Here is a 25,639-nt window from a genome sequence, read left to right as displayed (position 1 = left end):
GCAAACAAGCTATGCTCCAGGAGCACTACGTGAACTCAAATATTCACATTAATTTACCTGATCACTGTTTCCTCTCAATGCAGGAATGGGAGGTGAATCAGTCCGCTGAAAAGTGACAAAAATCAAAGAAACAAAAGTCTTTATATATGATTTTGATTTAAACTTTTGATCCAAACACAAATAAATAATTTCTACCTCAGAATTGTCAGATGGTACATCATCTTTATACAAGTATAACTGGGGTTCAAGTCAATTTACTGAACCAAATAAAACAACATTGACCAAATATTTTGGCTACTTCACTTCTAGTTGGGTTTGGGCATAATCTTGTCAAGCATTTGGTGTATAAAGACTTTAAGACAGTAGCCTTAGATCACATTGATTGAAAAATTTACAGATTCTGCATAATTCATCATAAATTTTACTCAATCTAAACCTGTTGCCCTTGACTATTTGTGTCTTGTTAGAGCAATAAAGTCATACCTGCAAAAAATAGTTTACATCTGACGATTCAGTCAATCAAACTCTAGTACAGCCTGTGATTGGTTAGTAGCTATAGGGCGGTACTAGGAGTACCTTTCCTAGCTAGTTAAATGATATTGAGATATGGGGAGTTTGATTGACATGATCGGCAGAAGCGAACTAGTTTCTTTAGTCAGGCTTTTATTATACTTAATTTTGCATCATGTCCACAATATCAGTGGTTTGGGTACAGTCCTATACTGTTAGGTCTTTGCATGGTCATTGCTTGGGGTAGAGCCTCCAACCTCCAGTTATATAATAGTTACGTAACTTACAGTAAAGTTACATTGTAAATCTACCAACATGACGGGTCTATGCAAGGGGTAAATAAACACTTAGAAGGGAATCTAACGAATGGGTGGACCTGCATTTTGTTATAAATTTTCAAAGCAATGTTTGAATTTTTCCATTGGATGAGGGAGGAGGATGTGATGCATTAATAGCTTAACAAGCATGGGGAACCATCTTAAGAACCAAGACCACTTGACAATTAGATGTACTAGAATTGTTACTAAATTTAATCCCTACCACCAGGTACCAACATTGTAATAGGAACCAATAGCGAATAAACCTTTTCAGGAGGATCTGTATGAAAAACACTGATCACGCACAACCATCAGAACATATTCAACTAATCAATTTCTGGTGATTTGAACCCATATTCAAAACAGTAGACATCACATTCAATATGCTGCATGAAGTAAGAGCAACCGGGTACTGAGTATATTCCTGTAGACTTTTAGAACCGCTGGAGACTGCCCAGAACTGGCGGTCAACCGGAGGTCGAGTTTTGATTTGATACCTAATAAACATTTTCAGTAGCTGATCAGAAATCTTCAGAAATTAATTCTGAAACCTGTCGCATGCTGTTAACAAAATGCCACAACCAATCCCACATTGGCAGCAGTGCATTCGATCCGCATATGTCATGGTATGATTGCTCACACCAATCAAGTAATGAAGTTAGTCTTCACACCCTGGTTCACATGGCTCCTTGATACCATCCAGTCGCCCCAAAAAGTAATACAATTTTCAAGTGGAGTGATTTCGAATGGTTTCTATACAAAATTAATGTAGTACAATAGTAAGAATAGATTTTCCTTCCCTGGAATTCTTTTCATGATATTCTTGATTATTCATATATCAATGACCTCTGACAGCCGGATTGAACCGCCCAGGATGAATGAGGTTAATAACTTTGCATCGGTAATATGTCGGGCATTGTGAAAAATCTAAACATTTTGCTTTGGACCTCGGGATATTCCTTGGTTCCAAAGGCAAAATGTTTAGATTTTTCACAATGCCCTCCAAATAACCAATGCGCAGTTATTAACCTCTAAATAAGGCATTCATAAAATGTTTTGACAAATCCTTTTTAAGTGTTAGTCCTCGCGTATCCATGCACAACGTAAAGCGTGTGTGCATAGGTATAAAATAATACACGCTGGATGGTTAGTAGTATGCTTCATTTGTAAAAAGGACTTAGGAAATCATTTTAGTATGTATGACTTTGTTGCACACATACATTAACATGCATGTTAGTAAATCTTGCACAAACCTCTGCATTTTGGGGTTGATGAGTAGGGATTGGTGGTGAAGCAACTGCACTGCGGTTATACTACATAAGAAAAGCAAAGAAATATATACAAGCAAAAATATAAGCTATCTCATAACAATTATTGAAATGATTGACCTGCTCACAATATTAAAGAGGGAATAACTGGAAAAAAAGCATCATGATATTTTGGGTGAATGTAATGCAGTTTTCCTATCATAGCAGTTGCAGCAAACAAGGGACAAATTGCAGGCAATAAATAGCTGGTGATACAACACTGGAGGAATTAGACTTCCCAACACCCACTGGGTAAACTACAGTGCGTAAAAGAATTAAGGTATCAGTTATGTTAACTCTTGTATATCCTAAACAAAGACAAATATGTCAAAATTAAAACAAGCAGCTCTGATTTAAGACCTCATTTGTTGAAATTGGTTAGTAATTACAGAAACGGTGATCTAAATCCTAAGGAAGACACAAAATCAAAAGTTGCACTTTCATGTTCTAATCAATGAAAGCATGATGCTAGTTTTAATGTACTTATCAATGGAAAGCATGGCGCTAGTTCTCTTGTTCGAGAACGCTTTGTCATGTTTGTGTACAAATCAATAGGTCATGCAATGGAGCAAACTGCAACTTTTGAATTTGCATCTTCCTTAGGTTTTTAGTTGAACAATTTCAACGAATAAGGTCTTAGATCCAAGCTAAAAGATTCAGCTATTGGCTGCTTGTTCCAAAGACATATCTGTCTTATTTAGGATATACAAGGGGTGAACATAACTAGTACCATAATTCTCTTGCACACTTTATATGTAGCCACCAATGTTGTGAGCATATAAGCCAGGGTCACCTGTATACTGAATGTGTTTCTGTGTTTAAATTAGAATTTTGTAATAATTAAACAACAATTTCACTACATATGTTAATACCAATGGATAAGAAAACTAATCTGATCCACATATAGTACGAGGTATCCTCTATATGTAGAGCTGTTTTGTTGTCCTCCTATACACTGAATAGGTACAACATTGTGACAATTTCAAAACAACATCTTTTTCATAAAATTCAAAGGGATTTGATAGCTCAAGTGACAGTTGAATCCATGGTGATAACACTGGTGCAATGGATACGGTTGAATCCATGGTGATAACACTGGTGCAATGGATAATGAGGATGTTCTTAAATCATCCTCTGGGATTGTGTAAAATCATCCTTTGGGATTGTGCAACTACCACTTGTGTCCCTCTCAAATTGATTTGAGTTCAACTCATCCTGGACATGCACCTCTTGGCCTGCACATCACTTTAATGATAAAACATTCGGATGTAGATATGTACAATGTAAGAGCTATTTTCTTACATAAAACAAATGATGGCACAAATAATAATTAATCTAGGCTGCACTCCAAGTTGTTGGTTAATCTAATTTTATTTCTTGTAGATCTTCCTTGTTTGAGTGTGAGAGGTAGAGTGAACCATAGGTGGGGTTTGGAATGTAGGAGAAGAAACTAAGAGAGGGAATACAATAGATAGTTAGGTAATAGTGTTAACAAATATAAAAGGGAGAGAGGAGAGAGATGAAGAAAGAACTAGTTAAGGCTTAAGATAATATTATTTTCTACTGAAGGACATTAGTGAAAGGGCAGGGATTTAAGGGATTTACAATTTACATTAGTACATGTATATCTGATCTTACATCATACTTCCCTCTTTGAAAAGAGGTGTCCACACCGTATCAAAAATAAACTTTACAGTTTGTAAACAACAGTGGTAAACTACAAGTATCAAAGTATCCTAGACCTATGTATGTGACATAACATGTGTATGAACTATATCAAAACAATAGAACAAAAATATATATAACTCAACTAAGGCATTTCATTGAAAATACATAACATAACTAGACACCTTACAATACTGACATGAAAACAACAAGCAAACTAAACCGCTTGTGAACAACAATTAACAATTAAAAAAAAAAACATATTTGAACACCATCATAACAGTTGAAACAAAAATGTTGGGGAAAAAATTGACAAATATTGTATTGATATAATGTATCTCAACAGCAAAATATCATTAACACAAATTATTACAGGGATCAATGCTTCTTAACAGCAAAAATCAACACACATACATTAGTATGAGTAGATGCATCTGAACAGCATAAAATCATAACTTAACATAATAAATGATAAATTGGTGCTTCATTACAGCATCAAATCATTTAAAACACAAATATGAATCAGTGCATACAGCATAGCATCATTTATAACACAAACATGACATGAATCAGTGCATCTTAACAGCATAGAATCATTTAAAACAAATAGACATGAATCAGTGCATCTTAACAGCATAGAATCATTTGTGACACGATCTGGTCCATGGGGGCCAAAGGAGGCATTTTTGAAAATTGAGTTACTATAATTATTACATTATACATAAAATAGGCTGTCATTTACTGAAAACACCAAAGGTCTAGCATACTTGGTTCTAAAGTTATGAAGTTTTTTGATGCCTATTTTCTTATGTATTTTATTGTTTTTTACTCCATATTTTTACCTTTATCTCAGTTTCAAATTTGCCGCCTTTGGCCCCCATGGACCAGATCATGTCACATTTATAACACATACACAGACATGGTAACCTACAACATCTGAACAGCATATTGTTACCAATGTTATGCCAATATTTATTTATTTGAATTAGTAAGTACAAACATGGAAACATAAATCGTTTAGTGTATTAAAATAGGAGCAATGACATCACCTCATATAGCACTTCTTTGAAAACAATCGATTTGAAAATGGAAAATCACGAATGTTTGTACTTATCATGCGTATCGCGGCATTTACGTTAAGACAAACCTCGCGCGCGGTCATCAAAACTGCATTATACACTCAAACTAATTAAAGTAAGTATATATATATGGAAATAACAAGCGATAATAAGTCGTAATATGCAGGGATGATCAATCTAATATCTGTTAGATCAGGACAGATACATGGCTAGCAAGACTAAAACTTAAAGACCACATAGAGATAATATTAAATGAGCGGAAAGAACATTCCAAACTGGGTGTTTTGTAAAATTTTGACAAAAGTTGGGTAAATAATATTAATGTCTTTAGAAATTAGTACACATCAGTATGGTATAGTGAAATGATTTTTGGTAGGTGGGAGGAAGCATGGCGAGCGAGCGGAAATTTGTTAAACTGGTAGTATGGAATTGAGCTGTGGGGAAGGTGTGGTGGGGTGTTTGTGTTGATGAAGTTTTAGTAGACCTTATACATTATTATTGACATAATTACATATATTTACAGTTCAAATATCCGTATTTATAATCCGTAATCAATGTTCATTATAGTCCAAGTCATGAAGTCTAACAGTTTCCAGAATTCAATTAATAATATCAGTTGAAGTTCAGCTCCAACTTATTTGTTGATATTCTTGCGATATCCAAAGAAATTGTCTTCTTGGCCTGCTTTAAGGTCCATGCTGCATGCTGCTCATGTTCAACAGTATATCATGAGCCTATAATCATTCCAAATGTTGCAGACTTGAAGAAATTACTAAATTATGCCATCCCTAAAACTGATACATGCTGCACCCACAGCAGCTCGCCGCAGTACCTGTTGGACGCGACGGGCAAGTTTTTCCTCACCTTTGAAACGTTACATGACGATGTCCAAAGTCTCTAGCTTACCGTAATGTTCTCCAAGTGATGAGTTAAAGTCATAGACCAGTTCGTAATGAACAGCAGTTATAGGAATAGGAAACCAGAACAATGCTGGACGCACATGAAGTTAATTAATCCGGAAATAGCTGTTGCACAACCGAAAAGTTCATCCATCACATAGTATAGTAGGCCCATTCCATGTCAACTCAGGGATGTGCACATAGCACCTCTTCAATTTTTCTTTTTGTGTGGTGGTAGATATTGATGAGAAAGTAAAATCCGAAAATTTGAGCTTCATACTCATTTACGTTTTCCGTGGCATCAATTTAAAATTTAGAGGGTCAGCGTAAAAAATGTCATTATACATGCGAAATCAAAATGTGTATAAACTTTACAACTATGGAGAATGCAAACCTTACTGATGTGTTGAATTCAAATCTGGCAGTCCCAAAGCTTGTAATATCTCTCAGAAATGTTGTCCAAGGACATATCTTCAACATACCTGAAGTTGATGGTGGGGCAAAATGTCTGACATTGGTTTTCAGGGGGTCAAAATGTACAAAAATGTACAATTGGGGTTTTTATGGGTAATATCTCAGCTAAAAAATATTCTAATAGGCTCAATATTGGATAAGAGTAATGTCCTACCAAAGGGCTCTGACTGGCAAAAAAAAATGGACACTAAAATTATTTTTACTTTTGGAGTTTTGACCCCCAAAGTTGGTCCTGGATGGACGGTTGCATTTTGAGGGCCCTATATCTTTTAAAGTAAAGGAGTTACAAGTTTTCTGATGCCAGATTTGAATTCTACACAAATAAGTACCCCAGAATACATACTTTTTAAAGTTGTAAATGGTTCCCTTTATACATTTATGGACCTCCAACGTTGTCTTCAAGCTAAACCACATTTTTACGCTGACCCCCTAAATTTCAAATTGATGCCACGGAAAACAAAATGGAGTATGAAGCTCAAATTTTCGAATTTTACTTTCTCATCAATATCTACCACCACACAGAAAAAGAAAAAATTGAAGAGGTGCTGCGTGCACATCCCTGGAGTTGACATGGAATGGGTCAGTATAGTTCTACAATTGTATAAAAACTAGTTCATTCATCAAAAGCTAAGGAGGTATAGTTCTAGCACAAGGAACGTCAGACAAGGAACTTCGTTGTCGTATCGTAGCTGCCCAATGTACAAAACTGTTCATACGGAAGAAAGTTTTTGGTTTGTTTGCATGTTTTCCACAGTGAAGAATAGGCTCCTGAACCGATGTTTCTGGACATGAGTCTCCGAAAAAACAGCAAAATACCAAAATGTGGCACATAAAAATGCTTATTGAAGATTGTCTGTTATAGTACTCACACTAAGTTGGTAGAAAAGTAAAATAAATGTAGTGAAATTGAATCCATGTCGGACAATCCTCAAGTCTACATCACTGTCGCTGAATTACATGTAGTGTATTCTGCAGTTTGGTAAACAGTGATCAAAACGTCCACACCTTTTCCCAATTCGAAAGACAGTAAAATGTCCAGTCAACTGTTTTTTGGTTTTTTTTTCAGCTATATCGAATATAGTTTCAATAGTCATCTATGCAGGTACGACCAACAAGGACGGTCATGTCCATAGCTATCAAAAGCTATCAAAAATCCATATCCATAGCCATCAAAAGTTATCAAAAATCTGTGGCGGTGGGCACTTCGTGTACCCTAGACCAAAAGGTCTAGACCACCGCTGCTACCAATTATGTAAGAGCTATTTTCTTACATAAAACAAATGATGGCACAAATAATAATTAATCTAGGCTGCACTCCAAGTTGTTGGTTAATCTAATTTTATTTCTTGTACATCTTCCTTGTTTGAGTGCGAGAGGTAGAGTGAACCATGGGTGGGGTTTGGAATGTAGGAGAAGAAACTAAGAGAGGGAATACAATAGATAGTTAGGTAATAGTGTTAACAAATATAAAAGGGAGAGAGGAGAGAGATGAAGAAAGAACTAGATAAGGCTTAAGATAATATTATTTTCTACTGAAGGACATTTACAATTTACATTAGTACATGTATATCTGATCTTACAGATACAAAAGTCAATAACACAAAATGCTACGGTTGTATAGTAACTCCTAATGATATGAAAACATGTGCCAATGTGATAACAATACAAAAGTGGTAATAATAAAATTTGGCAAACCTTTGCATTTTGGGGTTGAAGTGCTGGGATTGGCGGTGATGCAACTGTACTGCGGTTATACTATGTAAATAAGCAAAGTGACCAATAAACATCAACTATGCAATTAACAAGCAAATGAAAAAACAAGAACATGATGAAAAAACAAGAAAATCTCCTAAAATAAGGCCAAAATGCCCCAAAACAGGCTACGAATAAATAAAAAAAGACAGACCTTTGGGCAACAAAAACCCCACAGAAAATGCCTGAATAAAACAGTTAAATTGTTTTACACCAGTACACTATTAACCTGAATTTATACTTGATCGCTTTTACATTCTCACTCATGCTCATTGCAGTGATTACTTCTGAGTCAGAGCATCAAGCCAATCAATCGAAATAGCGGAGGCCAAAACCGACATCGTTTTTGTGAGTTGAAGAAATCTCACCTTCCGAGCGATGTTGCTTGATACATGAATGCATCAACCGATCATTTCCTATCAACTGGATCTATTATTTTGCTAATTAATTACCTTTCTCGATCATAATTATAAGCTTTAGGAAATGAATTAATTCATAGCTATAATTATTGACAGCAATGAATGTTCTAAAAATATATTTTGTGGTCTTTTGAATATTTTAATTGTCGCTTGCAATCCCTATCGCCGTAGTATAAATGCCAAAGTGATGAGCATCATCATCATCAGTCGGCTGCGAAGCTGCTGTGAACTTGGGCTAGTGATGAGCATTACATCGCAAAATTTGGTGATTGCCCATCACTTTCCAAAAGCGGTGCATCTCAATTGTTCAGAGATCGAGCATAAATTCAGCTTTAGAATCATGCAGCTGATCAGATAAGTAGTAAGAAAAGTGGAATGTATTAATAATATCTAATAATGATACTTGTGTAAGATATGTGTACATGCGTATGCAACACAATATCTTAACCTAAATATGCCAAACAAAAATATAATCTACGAATGCGAAATCCAATATGGCGTTACTCTCAACTTGAGACGAGACACACTATAAGAAACCTACATTTGCAGCTCCTTGCTGTCCAGCAGCTCTCCTCTGATCCAGCTCTTGTCTCTTTTTGTCATCCTCCGCCTGCTCTCGTTTTAACCTTGCTTCTTCCTGCTCTTTCCTCTTCTGTTCTTGTGCTTCTTGCTTCTCCTTCAGCTGTCTCTCTAATTCTTGTTGCTGTTTCTCTTTCTATGATCACAAATGTGTTACAAAGGAGAGATTAGATAAACTTATGGGGCATACAAAATGTAGGTAACTTATACTAGCAAATGAGTGCAGCTCTTATAGTGACTGTGTAATGTTCTTCCAATTTTCTATTTCTTGACCACAAGGGCTGGAATAAATACTGAACCATCCAAGAAGGCATTTTCTGAATGACGTAAATGTTTGCAGAAACTGACATCCGAGCCCCTTGAACATGACTGTTGCAAGGGTGCCCTCTCTTTTCCCCCCATTTGCCTATCTAAATGAGGCATATTCCACAGTCAGTGTTCAATACCAAGTTTGTTAATAATCATACGCACCTCTTCTTTCTTCTTGCGTTGTCTCTCTTGTTCCACCTCAAATTCCTTCTGCATTCGTTCTCTCTGTGCAGCTAATCTCTTCTCTTCCTTCTCTTCCTCTAATCTTTGCTTTTCCTTCTCTTCAGCATCCCTCCTTTTCTTTTCTTCAACCTATGGTACAAATAATTGTAAAGAAATCAATTGTTAATACCAAATTACCATATTGAACAGACAAAATTAAATGTGTAAGTATCATACAAATTATGCAGGGCATAGGTGCCATGTTCAAATATTTGGTAACTCAGCACATTAAATACCAAAACTTTTTAATAATTTATCCCATGTTCCACAATACCACCAAAGATTGGAACCAGCTTCCACTAAGAATTGTAGACATAAAGAAACCAAAGCATTCAAGAAAACTAAGACACTACCAGAACACAGCTCAAAACAACTAAATCTTCTGACGTACTGCACACAAATACCTCCTCGCCTGGTTTCATATGAAGTATTGGGAAGTATATACCAGAACCAGAACCAGGGCTGTCAAGGAAATCCTAGTTCACAGCAGAGGCATGTCAATCAAATGTATTCAGTTTTGGGGTTATCAAGCATTTTTGCATAGTAAAACCATCTAGCACATTTGGAGCTTAAAGGTCGGTGGTCAGATGATTTAGTCACATCATTTTTTCAGTTTAATCAATGGTGTTTATGCATAATGGTTCATGTGGTATTGCCAGAAATATGTTTTTTTATAATGCTCCTGTTTTTAGATTTTACCTTTCAGGTTTTGAACCACAAGCTCTCCTTGCACAAGAGGAAAACAGTTATGACACTTGAGAAATTTAGTTATGTTTGACAAATCCAATATAAATTCACTCACAGTTTCTTAGATTTCACCATCTATTGGCACTAGTACTTACCTGCAACCTTAACATTTCCTTGTAATCCTGTGGGTTACCTTGTTGACGTTTCTCTGGTTCCAATTGACCTCTACCTCTGGCAAATTTGGATGGCTCTGCTCCAGTAGAGAAGCCTGTGGTGGCTGCATATAAGATATCAGAATTTCATAAGCACATACATTCTAAGAACACTAAATTGTTATACCATCCATGATCCTGGCTTAATACAGGGTTAACAATTAATGTTGGCATTTGTGATGTGTTTCACATCTGTGTGAAACTCTACGATACAGAGTTCTGAGAAAGCTATAACAAACTGAAAGAAAACATTATTGATATACACACAGACATGCCAACTTTAAAATACAGACTCAAGAACAAAAATCTGTATTTTGCACCCCAAAACCATTTTTTAAATTTGTACCTTTTTTTTGCTGTTGATGTTGCATGCCCAAACCAAACATGCATCTTGCATTGTGAATGTCTCTCTTTCTCTTCACAATTCTTTCTCTTCCATTTTGCAGCATATTTGTCCTTAAAACACTGTTTTCTTCCAATCTTTGGATGCCATTATTTACATGCTTTTTGTGGGGATTTTTTTGTGTGTCACACAAGAATGGAATATCAACCACACCACAAGACTAAACTTGTGCTTTGTCAGGTTCATTGCAAGTGTGAATACTGGTACCATTCCCACGGGGTCCTCTCAAAATTGTTCAATCTATATCTGTGGCGGACAAAGCTACAAAGGACAAGCAAGCGCTAAAACTATGCTACCAAGCACTTTTAAAACAAGCATTCTGATTAGTTGAGAAGACCAAATTTATGAATTGTTTGCAAATAGCAACCAATCAAACGACAGCTACATTGCCGTACAATTAAACAGGGTCAAAACATGTCGACAGTCTATTACTGCAGCAGTTTATCTTTTTGAGGCATTATTATTTTGGTCAAGATTACCAAATTGCATATTTTGTGAGGGGATAAGTATATACTACCATATTTATCATGTTTTACCGTATGAAAGACATGTCTGTTCAGTTTACAGACATGTCATTGTCAAGTAGTACAGTGTACAGTACAGTGTCTGTACAGTGTACAGGCTACATATAGATTTGACATAAAATAAGTGATGAGATCTGACAAATATTTCTGAAGGTTCACGGTGAAGACACAGGAATGGGAGAATATGGGAGAGAGAAAGACAGAAAGGGAGAAAGAGGGACAGAGAGAGAGAGAGAGAGAGAGAGAGAAAGATAGAAAGTGAGAGGCAGAGAAAGATGGAAAGAGAAATTGACAGTGAGAGAAAGATCGATTTATCGAATCCGTTTTTTTATTTTTTATTTTATCAATAAATCAGGTGTTCAGGGGGGTTACCCTCTTGAAAACTCACCAGTTTTGACCCATTATGTTTTGCCAACTGCAATTTTTCATCATTTTTTTTATTTTTGGACGTTTTCACCATCAGAAATCTAATACATGAGACAAACCTTTTTTTTTGGCCTAAACCTATCATTGACTAACCTTCTATTCTAGGACTGGTGACATTGTTAGCTGCAGCCCCTGGAGTAGCAGCAGCTGGATTAGTTGGTGGAACCTGCAGGTCTGAAAACAACTGAAGCTTAGGGTCTCGTGGAGACTCCTGAATATGTTCATTCCTGTTGTGTAGTGTCTTCAGATCAGCTAAAATCAAACATCACATTAAAAAAAAATTAACAAACATAAATAAATCAAATCAATTACCAAGGTGGGAACTTTGGTGGCGAGCACGAGAAATATTAACATGATGGTATTATGACTTTATTCTAAACATTTGTCATTTTTCCTTGTATTATAAGAGCTGGATGCTTATTGAGCTGCGCAGTTGTATGTATCGTTTGTGTTGCGCGTAACATGGAATGCATGCAGTGATCTCTCACGTTGGCACTGCGATATTTTGCATCCGTTTGTGAAAGACTCGATGGATTCGCCAATTTTGTGTACAGGTGGGACTGGTTGATCTTGATAAAAATGGCCATAAAGAGTGGACATAAATTACATGCAATTGCAAACATGATTTTACAGGTGATCTGTTTAAGAATGAGAGTAACATAGAGACACGACTGGGTCTCACAACAATACTTTTATTCTTGAATTATTGTATTCCGATACAGTGCACCATGGACAATTCCTGGATGTAACATGTGAGGGGACTGTCTTTTGCATGTTTAAGCAGCTATATACTGCATTTGCTTTTTCAGTTTGTTTTGCTTGATAACACTCAAGTGTTTTGAAGATATTGTAAAAAAATTATAAATTTGAATACATAAATTACATATGTCAAAATCTATTCAATTTTGGTCAATTTTCAAAACAAGTCGCACAATAAATCCCACACCAGTTCCTGTGGTATTGAAATAGGTGACTGAACCCAACTTTAAAACTATTGTCCAGCTTAATATGGTGATAATAAACCAAATACAGTTGACAAATGTTTGATGCTGTATCGTAGAAAACACAGAAAAACAACATTTTTTGTCCAAGGATGTGATCACATATTTTGTCCTAGGATATAATCACATTTTTCTTGTATGAAATTTCACAAGAGCCAACAATATACAATAAAATATATCTATGTGAATTGAAACCATAATATGATGATAATATCTGAATACATCAAGTATGATGATTTCCACTTACCAACAATATTTCCGGTTTGATCCCTCATGGGAGCTCCTGCCCCACCTTTACCCCAGGGGTTGTAGTTCGCAATTTCCGCCTCTAATTTCGCTTCGTACCTCTCTTGTTCCTGCTTCGCTTTCTTCTTCTTGTCCTGCTGTTCCTGCATCTAAAATGGTACCACAATACAATAAACATATCTTGTTAAAATAAGCTTTAAACCATCTCACTGGTATACCCATGGAAAATTAATAATAAAATCATATTACTACCCAATATGGTTGGTACCTTAAACTTAACACTTTTCTGAACAGAGAATCAGATTTTTTTTTTGTCAAGATGAAAGAAAGCAGAAATCAATGATTTCACCCACTAGATAAGCACATCATTTTATTGAACAAACATGACAGAGCCTGAAAAATGTTGAATTCCTCAATCCTTCCTGGATTAACATTGATTGATTGGGTCACTCAGAAATATATATGGTATTTTAGATTAAAAGTTAACTGGAAGCAAACTTAACTTTGACTGCTTACCTGGGCTAACAGTTGAGCTTGGTAGGACTTGGTATCTTTAGCAGCTCTGGGACTACGAGGATCACTAGAAAATCCTCCCGTAGGTTGCTGAGAGTAACTGGAAAAAAAACCAGCAGTGAGTTTTGTCATCACATAAACCTTCAAAACAGCACATAAAACACTGCCATGCATCCAGGTGAAACTAGGCCTGTATTAAGCAGCTAAGATAGTAAGTGAGTTTTCTTACATCTTGCCTCAATATAGTTTGGCCTAAAATGACCATTCAAACTTTCCTGTCAGTTAAGTTGTTACTAATAATATAATAATTTAAGGGAAGGGGTATGAACGTTTGGACAGTATTTATTGTGGGACATTAGAGCATATCAGACATATCGAATTGCATTCTGAATACTGAAGAATGTCCTTCTGATATCAAATAATTTAGATTTTTGAAATTCGCAATGTAATACACATTTTATGGCAAATCATTAAAATTGATATTTTGATATTTAATAGTACATGGATTTTTTCCCAAAAACACCAAAAAAAAATTAGGTCTTTTTGGAAAAAAAATCTATATCTTCAATATGAAAGGTCAAAATTTTCAATTGATCGTCGGCTTTTCACCCCACCTACATACACTTTAAGTAAGTATAAATCATCAGATTTATAAAGGTTACTTGAGTACTGTTAAATATCAAAAATATCAATTTTAATGATTTGCCATAAAATGTGTATTACATTGCGAATTTCAAAAATGAAAATTATTTGATATCAGAAAGACATTCTTCGTATTCAAAATGCAATTCTATACGTCTGATGTGCTCTCATGTCCCACAAAAAATACTGTCGAAACGCTCAAAACGCTCATTCCAGATCCCTTAATAATAATAATATAATATTTGGCAAAGAATAACCAAATTAAAATTTGACCTACATGGCTTAAATGATTAGACCTCTCAGAATGATGCAGCATTCAAATTTTTAAGATGAGAGTATATTTTGATCAAAGAGATGCTAGGATTAATGACAGTCGTAAATTCTCTTGTCATTACTGTATACTTTGTGAAACCAAAACATCAATGGTATATATATATATATATAGATCAGTGATGTTATACCCAATGTTCAAATCTAATCAAAAGGTTTACTTTCACAAAATAATTTAATTATATTGAAGACTAAACCAGGCCTGAAAGTAAAAACCATACATCAATCCATGTAGCTCTTTTGAAGTACTAACCTTGATTTGAAAATAAAATAAATTAAAACTAAGGCTATAACTTTGAATTAAACTATATGAATGCAGCTTCAGCTTACACAACCTTCAAAACAAATTATTTCTACAAGTGTGAGCAGGATGAGTATAATGTGATTCAATGATAATAAAGTGATATTAATTGAATTACAAAGTCTTTAAATATATATCTGCCCTCGGCTTTGTTAGTTATTACCAGATACAGTCCTCATCTCCGGAGAAGAAGAATTCAAAATAGATGCAACCAGATAAATTGGTTTTACTTGCAAAAACAGCAGTTTCACTTTATGAGCTGACTGGTTCAAAAGCTCCAAAGCAGTGTTGCCAAAGCTTTTCAGCGCCAAGGCATGGCACATTGGCTTGCCAGGTCACGGTAAAGGATTCTTAAGTAGCCCAATTTTCAAGCTTAAAAAAAAAAGCGCCCAATACCAGATATTAGGTCGGAAAGTTTCCAATACCGGATATTAGGGTGGATTTACACAAATTTAGCAGAAAGGCAACCGCTCTCTCATGACAAACTACCGTGGTATTTCCCTTATGTCCATTGCCGCAAAAGTGTACAACAAGATTCTTCTGAATAAGATTCGACCTCACATTGATCCTTTACTGAGAAGTAACCAAGCTGGCTTTAGGTTGCAGCTGTGCTCAGCAAATACACATTTTGAGGTGGATCATGGAAGGCTTCAAGGAGTACCAACTTCCCTTGACAGTCACTGTTGTGGACTTCAAAAAAGCCTTCCGACTTATTTTCAGTGATGCAGCATTATGGAATATTCATAACTTCCTTAATAAACGCGATGCGTGCGATCCAATCATATTTTGTTATTTGTGAAAACGCGAACGCAAATCGAGGTCATTAATATCTCACAATTGACCGCAAAATGTGTAATTGCTCCAACATCGCACACAATTGACTCATTTTAATGCAGTTTTCATGCTGATTCCATATATGGTCATGAAAATATACAATTCTAAAATTCTTGAAATTTTTAAAGCAAATTTGAAACTTGTCGTCCGTGTGGAGAGAGTTAACAAGCTAACTTCAACATTGCAGTGTGCAAAAATACATCTTGATAGTCCCGTGTATGAATGTTTTATTGCTGCCTATAGGAACACCATATTTGATGATGTAGTATTGGATCATGGAGGAAATATTGAACATGTATTAATCTAGTGATCTAGTAGAAGGGCAAGAGATGCTGAACAACAAAGCCCACCGTGTAAAGTGATCAGATTGTTCTTAACATGATTCCAAAAGATGGGGTAGACGATGATTCAGTAAATTAGGCAGCTTGAAACTGACAACGGAACTGATATCCAGGATCTATGGATCATTGTTTAATGGACACCTGTGTTTAAGTATAATAATAAATAAATTTTGGATTCATATAGCGCATATTTCCTGAGGATTTAAAGTTTCGCTGCCACGGGTGAATCATCAAAATCAGATCACATCAACTAGGCTGGTTGCAGCCGAACCTGGCGCAAACCTATCCCACACTTAGATTGTACCATCCACCAATTATCTATGCAGTTCCCAAAAGTTCCATTGGGTGAAGGAAGTTTTTGATAACTAAACAACTAATCCCCAATTTTGAATACACATATGATTGTGATATACTGATAAAAATATTGATAACACACACCATTTGGTGTGGTTTGAAGACTGGAAAGAGACTAATCAGAACAGGAAACCATTATCCAGGGAAAGTGGATCACTGATGATCACAACTAATGAAGTCTTCAGATGAGATGGAAGAAATTTTGAGTAAACATTATGGTTTTTGACATACAAAATGTTATTTTGGTGTAGTTTTTGTTGCCAGGTAAGAGCGAACTCAACTATATGTCTTCAGCATCTAGCATGTATAGACTTCAAGGACTACCAGTCATATAGACTGCACTAGTAAAGAAAATCAAACAAGACAACACAATATAATTATGATAACTTTTCCTTAGGAAAAAACTGACGTCAACTGACAATGATGAGATGGTTTCTGATTGCGAATCTGATAGTGAGCACTACACTTTTACCAATCAGTTATGTTGACAATATTTTAGTTATACATCATTTTGGGTCAAGGAGCCGAGTCCACATCTTTATACGAGCATTAGCCATCAATGATTTAATTGGAATTACAGCTTACTCTATGAAGTCTGTAATTGACTACTGCATGACTGATGTAACCACTCATTACACCATCATTTTTCAATTCATTGAGGCATTTGCTTTTTATCAGACCGTGTGTCTTACGGCTTCAATTGTTATTGATCGCTATAAAGCCATCAGAAATCTACAGACGTACAATGCTCACGACACCAAATACGCTTGTAAGGTAATTACTGTTTTTCCCTATCAGGACTTTTAAGCTGCTGCTCTCCACACTGCAGAAATACGTGCATCATCAATCTCTCCAATTCTGTCAGTGCTGGCAGGTTTGTATAAAACTTGTATGTTACTTACATTTCTTACTGTGATTTCATTTAAAAGCATACAGATAGTTCTTTTGGTTCGCAAACGAGTTAGTCCTCTGCAGCAGACAGCAAATAACTCTTCTCTGCCAACATTAACAGCTGAGCATGACAGCACCAACAACTCAAATCAGCCTAATAACGTTCAAGTAGAATCTCATATAATTTCAATATCTGCCAATTATCTGGACATGTTAAATTCCAGTTAGCAGATCAAGATGTTACACCAATATCTGCTAAGAAGAAAACAATTCACCGGACATGCCCTTCTCATCAAGTCAGTCAAGTAGATGCAGATTCTCCCAACTTTACCAATCTAGAAACTATTTCTAAAAGTGACAGCTTTGATGTGAATCAAGATATAGAACCAGTTTCAGTTTAGATTTTATTTGTACATATAGGCCCTTGGCCCTTTGCACTACAAATATAATAATTACATATGAGGAAGACATATAAATAACGTGAAGAAATAATTACATAAATTCAATCATTTCACGAAGTTTCATAGCGTGAAAAACAAATAATGAGAGACCACTGATGTCAGATGGTGTATCTGAACTCATGAGAGAAATGAATTTTGGGGACTCGGTTCGGATCTGTACCTGAATGGAAGATATTTTGACGAATCTTATCAAAAACTTGCAGACCATGACAAAATGATATTCATCTTCAATATTCCCATCCCTGCACAGATCACAAACCCGGTCCTCCAAATCCAATTTCAGTCTTCTACCTGTTTCAATCTTGAGAATATGACTGGAACACCTTAATTTAGCTAAAAAAACGCCTGTATGAGGCGTGTTTTACATCAAAAAGATATTTTTCAGGAGTCAATTGACACTTGAAAGTGCAATAAGTGCGTAGCTTATCAAGTGAAGTTACATCAGAATACCAGTTTTGTTTTGCAACATCTTCAAGTCTTTGTTTAAATATGTACATAAAAAGACATTCATTTTCAACACCTTGATTGTACCAAACGTGGCCAAAGCCATGCATTAAAAGAATGTTTTTAACATGCATTACCCAGGTTGATTTACCTCTGTCATCAAGATACAATAACATAAGGTAGCATTTTTTTGGATACCTGTTATTGTCCATATTTAGAAGTTGAAACCAAAATTTAACACAACGAATCATACAAGTAACATAAATTGGAAGTCTACCACATTCACCAACAGCAGCAATATTGGGAGTGTTTTGAGATATCTGTAAAAAATGTTTACATGCTTTGAAATGAATTTTTTCAATGCAATCATATTTTTTTTAACCCCAGATTTCAGAGCCGTATGTAAGAATAGGCAAAATTGTTGTGTCAAATATCTTGAAGTATGAGTCATAAGAAATATTTCCAACGGCAGACATCGTTTTTCTAAGTGCGTTCAACGCCTTACTCGCCTGATCTGCCAATGCTCGTGTCGCTCTGCCCCATGCATTACCAGTAGACAGTTGAATACCCAGGTAACGGTACGATTTAACAACATCAAGGCGATTGTTTTGATAAAACCAAGCTTCGTCTCTTCAATCGCCCTCCTTTCCGGAAAATCATGATTTGAGTTTTACTGATGTTAACCTTCATTTCCCAGTTCAAACAAAATTCTTGGAGAGAGGCTATGTGTTTCTTGAGTCCACCGACTGTATCAGCCATAATAACAATGTCATCCGCAAGATAATAAAGTGAGTTGATCTCTGTGATATCAGGGTACAATTGAAATCCATGAGCACCGTTATTATCAAGAAAGTTTGACAATTCTGAAATAAAAAGAGCAAATTGTAATGGGCTAAGTAGACAGCCTTGCTTGAGTCCAGTAGTACATGTTAAAATTCAGAGATTGTATTTCCTTTTGCGAATACAGGCTTTAACGGTTTTGTTTAAGCCTGTCAAAATGTTCTTCATTTTACCTCTGATTCCAACGGATATTAATTTCGCCATAAGTTTTTCTCTTGAGACGCAGTCAAAAGCTTGTTTGAAGTCAACAAATAAACAATAACATTTCCCTCTTGATCGGAGAAGTTTCTTTTGAATGACACTGTATAATGTGAAAATGTTATGCACAGTCGAATATCCTTTACGGAAGCCAGCTTGATTTTCCGGAATTTTATTATTTTGATCACACCAATCAGCGAGTCTTGTATGCAGAATAGAGGTAAAAATTTTTCCAAATACATCAAGCAATGTTATTGGTCTATAGTTACCAGGTTCTTCCATAGAACCTTTTTTATGTATGGGTACAATAATTCCTCTACTCCACGCAGTTGGAAAAACACCGTTATTAAACAAATGATTTAACAATGTATGAATAAGTTCTAGAACATCACTTGAAACATGTTTAAAAATTTCACTTGGTAGGCCATCTAGCCCAGGTGCCTTATTTGGCTTTAAAGAAGAAATGGCATTTGTTATTTCTTCCATACTTATAGGTGAATTCAAATCAATATCACATTCCTGGTCATCATCAACTTGAATCTCCATTAAATCATTGTATGAGTTCTCATTGTTTTCAGCACCATTTAGGTGGATGTCATTTTCAACATGGTCATTGTGACTAAAAACACACTTGAAGTGGTGATACCAATCACCCATACTCAACGAGGATTGAGCAACAGTCTTATGTGGACTCAGGATACTTTTCACAGTATTCCAGAATAGCTTTGGATTAGAAATTACATTCTCTAACTTCTGCTGGAGATTTTGTTTGTACTGAAATTTCTTGTTTTTACACAAACTTTTATACACACTTTTAACATTTTTGTATCTGGTAAAATCACTCATGTTATTTGTTCTTCTAAATTTACTGAGCAAATAAAACTTCATAGCTTTCATTTTCTTACATTCATTATCAAACCAAGTATTTTTGTTCAAACCGGCTCTCTGAGGGTTTCTTTATTTACAAGCATGTTTTGAGCAGCAGACTGGAGCGCTCATGTAATCAATTCAACGGCCAAATCTATATTTGTTACAATACAACCTTTAGCCGCTGCAAGTATTTCTTGACAAATGTTTGACTCAAGATTACTACTAAATTGAGCGCCGTGGTGATCATCCCATTTGTATTTTGTATAATGATGTGTAGTAATGTCCTTGTCCTGATGTGACCTGGCATGATTGTAAACATTAGTCTCAGTAGACCAACAGATTGGTAAATGACACGATTCAACTCTTGCTACTACCTCAAAATAACAAATGTCATTGAACATATTAGTAGATACAATTGCATAATCAATAACACTAGATCCATTCGCACCAATAAAGGTGTATTCACCCATAGCATCAGCTTCACTACGCCCGTTCAGGATGTGGATATTAAACAGTTTACATAAAGAGAGCAACTTGCGGCAGATGTGTTAACAATAGAATCTTTAGATTCTCGGGTATAGCAAATACATCTTCATCATAGACATCATTGGTGTCAACAATAAAGTCAATAGAATCATTTTCAATATAATCCAGTTCATGACCTGTACGAGCATTAAAATCACCACAAAGCATAATATTTACATCAGGGTAGTCAACAAGAATAATGTTCAAAGCATCTTCTAAGGTATCAATACTAGTTTTGGAATTAATTGAGTGACGAGTGGAGTTTACAGGCGGAATATACACAGTACCCAAAATGATATCTTTAAAAATAAAAAAAAGGTTTTACATAACACAAGAAAAATACAATCCTCCTGATTGGTAGAAATTCTACTAATACCTTCAGCAATATCATTTTTGACATAAACCATAACACCACCAGATGTACGACCAAAACGAGGTTTCTTACCAGGAGTATCGTATAATGTATAACCAGGCAAAAAATTCACATAATCTTTTACATCAGTGGTCCATGTCTCCACGAAACAAATAATATCATAATTCAAGCAATTTTCAATAAAGTCAGCATTATCAAGTTTTGAGAACAGTCCATCTACATTCCAAGCAATGAAGTTCAGTGTTTTTTTCACAAAGCTAGTTTTACCAGTTAAAGGGCCATGGGCAGACCCCTATTTAGAAACGACCTCCTTACTTTCTTCATCATAATGAAATGAAGCAACATTTCCTGCATGATCAGTAACAACTAGTTTTTTGTTTTTTTTTTCAGCTTTCTTGACATCGTTTTTGATTTCATTTCTTTTTTCACGAAGGATTTTATGAACATCACGGGTATTTTTGCAATAATCCTGATTTACATAGATATTTGACCCTTTCAACTTATATGAGTTACTCAAGACCCTTTCTTTATCTTTGTACTTTGAGAACATGACAATAATTGGTTTAGAACCAGCATTACTAAGGATGCAACTCCAATCAATGCAACCATCACCACCACTGCCATCTATGACTATGACTGCCGTCGTCGCCATCACCACAACCACCACTACCACCACCAGTACCATTAGCTCAAAACACACAAAATAATCTTCAAGAAAACCCAGTCTTTTCTCATGTGACCAAAATGATTCTCACTGTATGCCTTGTGTTTGGGTGTACTTACCTGGCAAGCATGTTGGCCCGTTTTTATGTTCGCTTTCATGATAATAGTTTTCATCCACAACTACCATTGCAAAATATGATGAACTTTCCACAAAATGTTCACCGCATCAATTTTGCTATTAATCCAATAATATACTTGCTGAATCCATCTTTCAGGGCTTACTGCAAGTCTTTGTGGCATAGCCTGATATCTTGTTAATTTTCTGCAGTGTCTCCCACTGCAAAATATGTCAATATTAGCAAACAAAGCCTCAAATAAAGCTAATCATTTGAGCAGAAAGAACAGACGGTAGCAGGGAACCAAAAATCGCTGCAGAGAACCGAAAATGCAACGGTAAAACACCTGGAAAAATCAGACTATATAAAATGCACATACATGGAAGCACCGACAAACACAGACAGTGACACACATTATCAGCATCTCATACCTGGGTATTTGTCTTTGCTGCTGCTGTGACTGCTGTTGCTGCTGCTGCTGTACATGGTTGCCAGTTTGGTAGCTGTTTACACCTCCTCCTGCTGGTGGTACACCTAATGAAGCATTGGCCGCCAGTAATGGTGAGGCGTTAGCTGCTAGTAACGGTGAGGAATGCATCATGTTTGGTGATGAAAGTTGAATTGGTTGGTGTAATGAAGGATATGAATGGGGAAGACCAACCATATATCCACCTATGATCATCAAGAAAGAAAAAAACAAAAAATGTATGAACTTGGAGTTGGACACATCATAAGACACCCAATTGTTTTTACCTAGCTGCTAATGCTGTTTAGTTTTGGCTACAAAACGGACCTTTTCAGGACTTTTGAGGCAGATCATGCACAACCATCAAAATATTGTCATCCAATCAATTTCTGCCAATTTGAACACATATTCCACCAATACAATATGACCGCATGGGCTTAACATATCATGTTAAGTGTCTAGCCAATCTATCAAATCACTTTTACATTGTGATCCCAGGATACTGATTAACCCCAGATAACTAGGACACTGAGTGTAGAGGGTAATATTATCAGACAAATTGAAGTACAAAGCAATTTTTGCCATGGTTACTACCACTGCTAAAATACTTTCCCCCCATTTGTTACTGGGGATGTGCCACCCAAATGGGTCTATTTTTCATGACATATCCCTAGACACAGGGTAGGTCTTTCACAGAATAATAAATATCCACAAATAACAAAATTGTTTACAAAAAGACCTTACGAATGGGTCCATGTTTTGACAAAACATTGCATTAATGAGCAAAATATACCCTACCCCCCAGATTTTTTCAGGGGGGCTATTCGTAAAATTTGGGGCTAATCACCCTCAGTCCATGTGTATTTTGAGCTCCAGCTGATTGCCATGAAGACACTTCACAGGCTATTATGAGGACAGCAGATTATAGGACTCTGGTATGGTAAGGTGAAAATGTTGATGGTAGGAACTCTATAGTGACTTGAATTTGAGAGTTTTACATTACATTACATTCACAATGTAATGACTTGCAAACTATAACAGTAATTATGTCACATGTAAATGACGCAACATGAACCTTCACTAATGTTTATCATTTTATTGCACAATTATAGAAAGATGATTATGTCAAACCAATAGATTCATAATCACTTTTGCATAAAACAGATCACTCTTGAAAGTTGGAAGAAATTCTTGCTATTGAGTTAATACATCACACTGACTGTACAACAAGTTGGTTATTTATGATCTATGGTTATTGTGCCTTATTTTTTAGTGTTAATTCTGTTCACCATGTAATGAATAACACTAAGAAGTAATTATATCACCTGTAAATAATTTCACAGGGGAAAAGCCCTACATTCAAATAATAATAAATGTGACAAGATCAAGGGGAATGAGTCACATGTCGGCAATTTTCAATTAGACGTTTTCTACATCATCGTTTATGAACGCTACATTTTGATGCAAACCCCATCAAAATCGGATATCTGGTTGGTTATGAGCCATCAATGGCTGAAAACAATATAATGCCGATATCTCAAATACAATATTAGCGACATCCGACTCATTCCATTTGATCATGTCACAAATTTCTTGCAAATAGAGAGATTAATGACATAAGACATGTTTGATCCACCCCAAGCCAAAGATGGCACATTTGAGTTTGAAATACAACTGAAAAGTATGGACAAATCAAACAAACAAAATGTAAATAAAATAGCAAAGAATGTTGCAACTAAATATACTAAAGATGGGATTTTCAACATTACAATGTTCATCACTCTATATAGGAAACAGTATGTCAATATTAAAGACAACTCAATTGTTACAATTGCCAACTTTAGCCTGAGTGGATCAGATTGAGTCAGGATTAGTGTTCTAATGCTGTATTGTACACAAGCAATTAAAATGCTGAATATATACATGTAATCAAATAATGAAAGATGTTGTACACAGAGTTCCTAACTGGAACAAAATGAAATTATAATCAGTTCATGTGAACTCAAAAGGGAAATTGAAGAAGAAGCTTTCTACTGACAATGATAACAAATAATTTTCAGAGGCTAAGAGTAAGAGAGTAAACATAATACATATTAATTTCACTCATTATGTATGATAACATAACATCATTACCATACTCACCATTGAGTAGCATTATAATGATACGCATGCAAGGGGAAAAACAATATGGTATTTATTAGTTGTAAGCTTTAACCATGAAAACATTTGAAAATTCTTTTTTATCCATATTTCGGGCCTTGCCGTCTAAATTTTAAAGGCGAGTGGTTAATCACTCAATTCTATATGAGTAGTCAAAGCACTCTCTTGTGTTCAAATCACTCTGTAGGTTTGAAAGATCATTCGTACCATATGAAACACTTCCCCAGCTGTAGGAAATTGGGATTAAGGCTAATTTATGATAAATCAAGACAAATACAATGAAAGTGCTGAAACTTGCATTTAAATTGGATTCATATTTGGATGATTCGCAGATACATGTAGCTATATATTTAGTGTCTATGGCGAGTAGAAAATTGCTCACTAGATAAATAAATAAATAAATAAATAAATAAATAAATAAATAAATAAATAAATAAATAAATAAATAAATAAATAAATAAATAAATAAATAAACAAATAAATAAATAAATAAATAAATAAATAAATAAATAAATAAATAAATAAAATTATCTAGTTCACATAGGTAATTTGGAGCAAGTTTGGATTTCGTACAATAGGTCCAAATTGACAACTCACACTTAGCGATTTAGATAAGACTAATTGGTTTTTCATTTCAAATGACATTCAGAGATCTGTCAGACTAAACTATTCCCCACCAATGTCAGTTTTTGGCACTTGTATAATGAACCTTTACAGTTAATAAGCTAGACACTGCATTTTCATGTTAAAAGAGACAAGTCTTAATATTCAAAGGTGAACATAATCTGTCAGGTTTTTTTATGCCTTTATTTTATCAACTATTTTTAAGCAACTTCAGCAAAATTTACAGATTTTTTTAGTCCTCAGCGGATCTCTGAAAGTCACTTTAAAGAAACAGCAAAAAAAAAATATGTGTAGTAAAAAAAAAAATCAGTTTTAAAACAGTATAGCATAAAGTCTTGTAAACAGTTTCACGCTGATGAGATGATTCCATTATAAGAAATACTATATACATAATACACAGTAGTAGAAAACTGAAAGAAACCACAGCTTGTGCATAAGGAAAGAAACATATTGTAATCAGATTGCAAAATCACAGATGAACTTCTCATAAACAAGGGCCAACCAAGTATGCATTAAAACGACTGTCACATGAGAAATATACTGTACAAATGTGTGCCAAAACAAAAAGGGAAAGGGGTGATCAAGAAAGAAACTTGCATCATGCATATAGGTACACTTGTATTTTGAGGTTTAATTAGTTCAAAAAAGTTAGGGTGATTTTG

At 35.3% G+C, this 25,639-nt stretch overlaps 1 protein-coding gene across 1 annotated transcript in view; it reads right to left on the bottom strand.

The window, feature by feature from the left end:
- LOC140138156 (uncharacterized) overlaps nt 1-25,639 on the bottom strand; it is a 113,700-nt gene that overhangs the window by 41,337 nt on the left and 46,724 nt on the right. The window contains exons 28-37 of the mRNA XM_072160089.1: nt 22,159-22,300; nt 13,548-13,644; nt 13,033-13,180; nt 11,878-12,036; nt 10,375-10,496; nt 9,473-9,622; nt 8,964-9,137; nt 7,947-8,006; nt 2,081-2,140; nt 58-105 (exon numbers count right to left, since the gene is read on the bottom strand). Of these exons, the coding sequence (XP_072016190.1) occupies nt 58-105; nt 2,081-2,140; nt 7,947-8,006; nt 8,964-9,137; nt 9,473-9,622; nt 10,375-10,496; nt 11,878-12,036; nt 13,033-13,180; nt 13,548-13,644; nt 22,159-22,300 (1,160 nt within the window). The remainder of the gene's footprint in view (nt 1-57; nt 106-2,080; nt 2,141-7,946; nt 8,007-8,963; nt 9,138-9,472; nt 9,623-10,374; nt 10,497-11,877; nt 12,037-13,032; nt 13,181-13,547; nt 13,645-22,158; nt 22,301-25,639) is intronic.

Source organism: Amphiura filiformis, chromosome 17, assembly GCF_039555335.1.
Source record: "Amphiura filiformis chromosome 17, Afil_fr2py, whole genome shotgun sequence".
Classification (NCBI taxonomy): domain Eukaryota; kingdom Metazoa; phylum Echinodermata; class Ophiuroidea; order Amphilepidida; family Amphiuridae; genus Amphiura; species Amphiura filiformis.
The sequence above is the reverse complement of the archived record's forward strand: the minus strand, read 5'-3'. Positions and strand labels throughout refer to the sequence as shown.